The following is a 9020-nucleotide window of genomic DNA, read 5'->3' as shown; positions in this document are numbered from 1 at the left end:
TACGTTCCATGAAGTATAAACTTTTTTTCTGAATTGCATGCTTGATACAATTAACAGAAGTATAAGAATTAAAGACTTTCTCAAGGAGTTCAGTTGTAAGGATGCCATTTATGTACTTGCCAAATGCCTGGAAGATGTAAACTAAATCAGCATTAAAAAAAATGCTTGGCATACACTTTGGCCATCAACAATTTTTGACCATAGAGCATAGAAGAAGACTTTAAAGGTTTCCAAGTCAGTGATAAAACGCTGATATCAAACCTCATTGCTTATGCCAGAAATATCATCTGACAATATTAATAAGTTAGAGGCAGCTGATATTAATGAAGTGCTGAATATTGACAAAGATGCACCTGTTGTGCATTGCTTCAGTGATAGCGAGATGGCTAAAATGGTGCTAAATAAATAAAAGCTTGATGATAGTAGTGATGATGAAGACTTTGAGAACACAGGAGAAAAAAAATCCCTATAAGTGTGGTGAAAATATGTGACCAGTTAATTGCTGGCATGGAACAACATGCATTTATTAGTGAGCATGAGATTATGGTAGTCTACTCAGCCAAAGAGAAACTACGGAAACAGAAACCTTTGTTTATTAGACAGATGACACTGGAAGAAGTCTTTAAAAAGACTGCCACTATTCCTCCTCTACTGTCAGTTAGCTGAATACAGATGATGAAGAGTGTTAGATGTTTTTGGCTAAGAAAGACTAAGGGCTCCTTTTACAAAGGCGTACTAGGGCCTTAACGCGTGGAATAGCATGCGCCAAATTGCCACATGCGCTAGCTGCTACTGCCTCCTTTTGAGCAGGCAGTAAATTTTTGGCTAGCGCGCGCTAATCCGATGCATACGTTAAAACCGCTAGTGCACCTTTGTAAAAGGAGCCCTAAGTGTGACTAAAGATGATGCATGTTAAAGCTTCATTTATGTTTGAAGGTACTGTTTCAATACCATACTTTGGAACAAGTTTGTATTTGAATTGTTTAATATTTGCCTTATTTTAAAATAAAAAAAAAATTTGGTGCCAATTTTATGGTCTTATGGTCTGTCTTTTTCTGACATTACCATTCAAAAACTGAAATATGCCTGGTCCCAAGGATTTGGATAAAGGATCTTGTACTATATCAAATGAGGTTTCACCATGGATTTGTACATAGCAGATCTAAGGACTGAAGGATCCCTGATTAAACTTCTCCCTAGAACTCCAAGGACCCTCAGGCTCTCTCTAATGCTTATCAGTAGTACCTCACTTCCAATGCTAAATATACACTGCTCCTTTGGATATCTGCATTGCAAATGCATGATGTCACTTTATCTGGATTAAATTTTACCCACCAAATTTTCAACCACTCCTCTTCTAAATTTTCTCATTTCCCTTGGCCTGCCAAATATGTTGAAGAATGATAGATCATTTTTTATAGGCTATTCTGTTACAAGAAATATTATAGCACTAGCTCTAGAATGGTGCCTGCAGCTGTTGATCATCTTCCTGTACCACTATCAGGCTGTTCAAATAAATAAGACACCTGTAAGAGCACAAAGGCTTTACATAAGTGCACTACCAACAAGCACAATCTAGCTCCATGGTCATCCAGTCAAATTTGACATAAAACATGACAAAACCAATAATCTTAATTTCTTCTAACACTTGCTTTACCATTTTTCCATCAACAAGTTCAATTTCTTTTCTGATCCTCTTAATTAGGAATGTATCTGCTCATCTCCAGTCCTATGGCATCATACCACCCTTCAAAGAGTGGCTGAACAAGATGCATTAATGTTGCCAGTAATTTATTTTTCATATTTAGATACATCCCATTAACTTCACCAGTTTACCCACCCTCAGACCTCTTGTTATTTCTTCCAAAAATTATTTGCTCTATAATATCCAATCCATCATGAGTACTACCCTTGTTACCCCAATATTGTTCTCCACTTCCCTTTTTTCTCTTATGGTCCAAGCCTGCACTTTTTTTTTTTTTTTAAGATGGTTAGTTAAAAAGAAAAGTATGCCTTGCCGTTTCAGTGCCCCTGGCACGTTGTACTCAGTTTGGACCTTTGCTCTCTCTCAGATTTTACCCTGTCCTCTCACGTCCTTCCTAAATGCTAACCATTTTGCCCTTAACCTTTCTGTAATTTCTCTCAAAAATCACTTTGGTACTTTATTTCCTTGATTCATTTACCATATTTCTGCTGCCCTTTTAATGACTTGTTCTAGATTTACTTACTGTTTCTCTATCCATATCCTTTCCCACTACTAATTCTCGCAGTTGGCAGATCCAGGACACTCAGCTTTAACTCAACTTTATTATTATTTTTGTATTAAAACCACACTATCTAGTGACACACTGTTCTCTCCAGCGTTAAATTAGAAACACTGTTCCAGGTGGCGACTATGAAATCCAATATTGCTCCCATGTAGGTTATGTAACTTGCTTTTTGAAGAGTATCAGTATTATCCCCTGAAAGGATTTAAGATCTCCCATCTCTAACTACAGCTGCAGGTAAAACTACCATCAACATCTGGCAGATTTTCATAAATATCCCATTTCTTACCTGTACTTTCTGAATGTTTCTCTTGTGGTTCTAATATACTTTGCATCCCTCCAAGCCATGAAGGCTGCTAAACACTAACCATCTTTTATTATCCTCCCTTCAGATTTATTTCTTTGGAAAGGATGCTCCTACATTATCTCCTATGAGTGTCCTCTGCCAACATTATGTTCTTCTTGGTGGTTTCACCTATTCTCCTTTGAGATGACCTGTCCAAAAGGGGCAGTCCCTTACTATCAAGGCCATAAAAATGTCTGAGCTACTGGCAGAATAAGTGACTTCCACTCTTGCACTTCCTGAAACTTTTAGTAGTACATCTACTTCACATCTCTGAAGAAAGCAGAGAGAAAAACTCGGTGAAGGTTGGCTGCAGAGCATGGCAGCCTAATACACCCGTTATCACTTGATCTGTATACTTTTGAAAAATTACACACATTGTCCTCAGCTTGTGCTTCTCAGATCTTGTCCTCCCCCTATGATTTCAGAAAATATATGTAAATCATTTTAATACCTGCCCTTCTTTGTTTGAAAGAACATAATTGTGAGGGCACTATAGACCATTATACATCCCACGGAATGTTCTGTTTGAAGTTTTTTGACTGGTTAAGCAGCCTGCATTACCTCTCTGGGTTCCAGATCTTTAGGAACTGGCTAACTAAATGTGTGAGCTTGTAATTTAGAATTCCCTGAGAAAAGCAAGACAAAGTTCTACTTACAATGGAGCACAATTTGGACAATAAGCTTATCCTTTATGAATCAGAGCCATCTGGTAATTCTATATACTAATAATGAAGAACGAGTGCAAATAGAAAACTTTCTGTTACATTATGCAGGTAAGTCTATAAAGTGGGTGACAATATTTATCTGTTGATGCATGCATAAATGCTTAGAATGTTTATACATCTTGTACAGCACATATTTCACAAATGGGTGTATAAAGAGTCTAGGTGGAACATGGGCAGGACTCACATGTGTGTCGTGTCAGCTTATCGAATACTAAAAGTTATGTGCATATTTCCAGCATTTAGGTGTGGGCACTTGTACCAGTTCTAGAGCTGGTGTAGGTGCTTGTGAATACAGGCTCACACTTCTATTCTATCCTGGTTATTTGTATTTCACCTAGTCCCCTATATTCCACCTGTTCCACTACTAGTCTATAACGAAAAGCAGCTGCCTCCTTTCTTTTATGGAACAGATGCCTATATTCATAAGCCTATGAAATTCTGTAACCACAGTAATCATCTGCTGCAGAAATGTTAAAATATCTCAAGGATCAGGTCCTGCAGTAACCTACTACAGAGGGCTTCATTGCTTACATCTAGGGATCTAATTGTAGAAAATTGACTCTTATAGCATCACCTGCACAAAATGCACCACGGTAAGAGAATACAATGCATAAAATATAAAACAAAACACCTACTAGTGATTTTATGTTGGTGAACACGCTCAGGATTTACAAACTAAAGTAAAATTTTACTTATTCTCTAGGGAGAGAGAAATTTTCAGGTCTAGTGCTATTTAAAGATAAATACTTAGATACAAAAATCCTTCTAAAACCATTTCACATGTTCAAGAACAGATAGAACAAACTGACATAAGTAGGATTTGTTTAATTTCTTAAGTCTGCAAAAAAATCTACAGCTCTAGTGTAGTTTCTCTGCCCTGCTATGCATGTACATTTGCAAAACATTCCCAACCCTTTGCAACTGTATGAAAACATCAATGAAAATATACAAAAAAAAATTATATCTGCAATCATACAAACATTTTACATCGTCATACACAGAAAAATATACATTTCTCTGGCACTTAAGTTTCTTCCATACCTATTTACATTACAGTACGAATAAGAGGTTTCATTGCATGCTTTCAGAAATTTTCGGTTTAAGCAGTAAAATGGTCTTCTATACAAGTTACAGCTTCTGTGATTCCAAATTTGTCAAAGAAACATCTTCCTTATTCTTCTTATAACAATCAATAGTTTATTAATGGATGATACAGTTTTTTTGTGATCCACCATAATTGTGTACAAAAGAAAAAAAATGGCAATAAAAGTAATAAATAACTTTTTTTTTCAATCAATGTCTTACATCTCAGTTCAGAACATAAAAAACACAAAGCTAATTAAAGCTCCTTAGTCATCTATCAATTTTCAAAATACAGCTCTCAAAGAAAGTCTAATGAAAACTGAACGGATTTGGTTTTAGTTTTGAAACTTCACATTCAAATACAGTGTCTTATTTCTAGCACAATGCTTTCTCTCCAATTCCTATGGGCAATCGTGATGACATATTGCTGTTTTCTGACATAAGGCACTATGAAAAGTGAATATGCCATACACCTGCCTTATGTCACAAATGTGTATAAGCAGCAAATGATTCTTTTCAGGAAAAGAAATTTCACAATGGATTCTTTTTAACGAGCTTTAACATTTGACCCCCCCCTCAAATTATTTAATTCTTAAAGTGATAGGGAACCATGTTTTGCCCTTTTAGTATTCTAGAACTTTCTTGCAGCTATAGTATTCCTGCTTTTTTCTGTCCGTCTTTCCCAGCATTACTCACAGTTCATGTTTCTAGGATGTTCTGTTGAATGAATTACTCTGAACACTGGAGCCCCTGGGGGGTTCTATACATAATTTTGCTGAAATCCACTCAGCAGCTATTCATGCCCATTTTTGCCCTCCACCTTGTGTTTAAGATAGCAGATATGTCCCTAAGCAGGAACTGATAAGGAGAGAGACATATAAGGAAAATATAGAGCCACCGATACAGAAACCTGGTTTTACAGAAAAAAGTCAAAGTATCAGAAGACTGTCTCTGCGAGGTCAAAAATTTAAGGGTGGGAATATACTTTCCTGACTCCTTTAATGCATACATTTCTTTTAAAATCATGCTGCTATTCACGTAAGACACTCATTACCCATCACTAAAGCCCACTACACATTCTCATAACCATTCTGCTCCTTTTGCTGACAGTATTCAGGAGACAAGATCTTGACACAAGTTCAATGACTGTTCTCCTACGAAAAATCCACATTCACAGTAGTCCCTCTGTTTCACTTTCCTTTTGTTTGGCACCTGTCGGAAAGTAAAACAAGAAAAATAAAGTGTTTTTTGGGTTTTTTTTTTTGCTTAAAAGGAAATGAACTCCTCTTAACTCATATGGTTATGTCATTTGTGTTGAACAGGAAAACTACAAAATCCTCCAGAGGATAGGGATGGACCACAAGGTTTCCATAAACAAAAGCAGCATAAAAGGTTGCAGTTTAAAACCTTTTAACAATACTCCAATAAATCAACGGCCAGGAGCCTAATGAGGTAACAATGTCCACTAGAGGACAACAAAAGATGAACCCAGGGACATGACACAGATCCGTGTTTCACCTGCCTCAGGGGTTGCAGTTTCCAGACATAACAGAAATATTAAATTACATTGATGAAATGATTAGATTAGTAAATTGTAAAGTATCAAACCACATAAGACTAATATAAAACCTGAAAACATCAGAGGAATATACATAAAAATTATGAACAATTTAATCCATACTATACCAAATTTAAAATACATACGTTTCCCATCAGCAACTTTTATTTTTATAAATTATATACATTATATCAAATTTTATTTGAGCATTGCATTCAGCTTATATATTTGTTTGAGTAGTATATTACATTTTTAAACATTGTACTATGATCAGCATGCTGCTTTCTTTTCAGTAGTGATTGGCAGCAGTTTTCTCTTCTTTTTGCTGAAGGTGGCAAGCTTTAACAAAGTTTCGCTGCTGAGCAGCACACACTAAATGCCAAGTCGTTCCTAGGAATAGAATGCACAGTTTGGCATTTAGCATGTGCTGCTTGGCAGCTCAGAGCCACAATTTTAAAAACAGTGCATTTACAACATTTTGGTTTTACTGCACTTTCATATGAAGCTCCTATACCACTATTTTTTTTTTTTTGCAAGGGTAAGTTTTCACTTTTTTTTTTTTGCTTTTGTTCTAATATTGTTCCCTATGGTTGGGCTTTTAATGATATTTCTCCTCAGTTCCTTTAGAATTTTGGTTTCAGCTCCTTTGATTAGCATAGTCTTAGTGCAAACTTGATGCGTATGGCACTATGATTTACATTATGAGGTTATCTGAGGGAACTGTGTGTTCTTTCATCTCTCCTAAGAATCCTCTTCCTAGGGATTCTATCAGATGGTTCAGCACAGAGGAACTCAGATGCATGAGCTATAATCCAAAAAGGGGTCATCTAACAAACCATCTATGGCATTTATGGCTGGTGCTGCCTTAATGGCATGAAGAATGCCTCTAATACCCAGCTTTCAGCCCAGAGCCTCCGCTTGCATCTAGCTCCCAGCCAACTTCTTCTTGAGTCCCATGGGAGGATGGTCCATCTCTCTTTGTTCTGCCATCTCAGAGTGGGCTGGCGGAGCTGCACCGTTTGGTTCCAGCCTATCAGGAGCAGGGAAACAAGTAGAGGAGTCACTTTTGTGGCTGCAGCCCAGGCTGGCCTGGTTCAATTGGGCACTGGATCGGAAGCCAAGGAGAGGCCTCAATGATGACAGAAACACACAGCAATAGGAGTCAAGTAATCAGCCAAGGGTGAATGGTTCAAAAGTCACTTTATTGATAAATATGCCATGAGGGCTCATAGACTTGACACTGGCAGTGTTTCGGCGTCTGTGCCTTTATCAAGAGTCTAAGAGACCATGTGAAAACAGAAAAAATAAATGCAACACAATTAAAAAAGGAATTTAAAAAATAATAAAAGCATGAAATAAATTAAAAGTTTAGGCTATTCAGAAGATTGTGCCCGCTGGGTCTTATGTTTGTTGACCAAAAACCACAAAGTTCAGAGAAAAACCATCACTCAAGGCTTTCTTAAGAGATATTGAAATGAAAGAGATTATTTTCCACACCCTGCTTACATTCCTGACCTGGCACCCTCCGACTACCTTCTTATCGGTTTTGTGAAGGAACAGATGTGATGCCCAACACTACGAGACAGTGGAGGACGTCCAGAAAATAGTGTGTCTGTCTTCAGGCAGCTGGAACAGAGTTCTACCACAAGGAAATTTTCAAGTTTGAAGAATGATGGGAAAAATGTGTGCAGAGAAATGTCAACTATGTTGAAAAGTGAAAAAAAGTCTGTACATTAAGATGATGTACTTGTTTTTCCTACATTAATAAATTGTGATTTTTAAAAAAATTGTTTCAGTATGACCCTCATATATTTGCTGCTAGTCTATTGTAAACAGTGATTGATGATCTACATGCATTTCTATTGGGTAGCTTCTCATATTTTACATATTCATATCTTCAAATGATGCATAATTCATATTTTAATTAGTTAATTTTTTTCTCCTATACATTCATATTTTCAAGTTTTATAAAATTTATGTATGTATGTGAATATTTTAATTAAGTTACCTTTTTTGAATGTATTCCAGTTTTGAATTTTAAATTTGTTAATATTATGAATTAAGGACTCCTTTTACAAAGTTGTGGTAGAGGTTTCTACCATGGGCTGGCGAGATAGAATTCTTATGAGCATCAGAGCATTTACCTTGTCAACTTGCAGTAGAAACCTCTAATCTAATCTAATGTACAACTTATTAATCGAACTATACCAAAAAGGTTCAAGGTGATTTACATTCAAAGAGGCCATAAAATCTAGGGGACAATACAAAAACAATCAGTGTTAAGTTTGTTGGTTAATTTTTATGCATATTCCTGTGATAGTTACAAGTTTTATATTAGTCTTATGTAGTTTGATACTTTGCAATTTATGAAACTTAATCATTTCATCAGTTCATTTAATTTTTCTGTTATGTCTAGAAATATGACCTCTGAGGCAAGCGTTTTACACCAAAATATTGATCTGTATCAGGTCCCCGAGTTAATGTTTTACTAATATAACAAATGTTTATTTATATACCACATTAGCCTTTCGGTTCAAGGTGGTGTACAGGGTAGTAAAAAACATCAGGAACAGTAATTTTTAACAAATTAGAATAATACAGTTTTACAATCATATAAAAAAACAATAAATGAAAAATTGAGGTTTGTGATGGGGTAAGATGAGTGAAAGTTGTCTAGTCTTGAGTCAACAAGGGTTAATTTAAAACTGGGTCATCAGGTTTGGGGAAGAACACCCTTACTGTGGTGTTTTAAATTATGCTTAATTTCTGGAAATGTTTGCGAAGTCCAGATAGGTAGATGATGTTGCAGTAGTCCAAGATACTGAGAACTATTATTCTCTAGTGCGAATTGTTACCTCATTAGGTACCTGGCCTTTGATTTTATTAAGCAATTTTTGTTGGATTATTGTTATTAAAAGCTTTTGACCTGCAATTTCTAATTGTGGAAAGCTTGTAGTCCATCCCTACACTCTGGAGGATTTTATTGGGTGTTTTTGCATAAGGGTTTTTATTCACTTGCTTTTGATTATAAAAAAAGAAAA

At 36.1% G+C, this 9020-nt stretch overlaps 1 protein-coding gene across 10 annotated transcripts in view; it reads right to left on the bottom strand.

Annotated features, from left to right (window-relative positions):
- Positions 1-4143: 4143 nt before the first annotated feature.
- PRKAG2 (protein kinase AMP-activated non-catalytic subunit gamma 2) overlaps positions 4144-9020 on the bottom strand; it is a 642927-nt gene continuing 638050 nt past the window's right edge. For all 10 annotated transcript variants that reach the window (XM_033931676.1, XM_033931673.1, XM_033931675.1 and 7 more), the window contains one exon: positions 4144-5633. Coding sequence is in view for 9 of the 10 variants with exons in the window: in XM_033931673.1 (XP_033787564.1) it covers positions 5593-5633 (41 nt within the window). In the remaining variant the exon portion in view is untranslated. The remainder of the gene's footprint in view (positions 5634-9020) is intronic.

Source organism: Geotrypetes seraphini, chromosome 2 (assembly GCF_902459505.1).
Source record: "Geotrypetes seraphini chromosome 2, aGeoSer1.1, whole genome shotgun sequence".
In the NCBI taxonomy this organism is placed as follows: Eukaryota; Metazoa; Chordata; class Amphibia; order Gymnophiona; family Dermophiidae; genus Geotrypetes; species Geotrypetes seraphini.
This window is presented reverse-complemented; position numbering and strand designations above follow the sequence as displayed.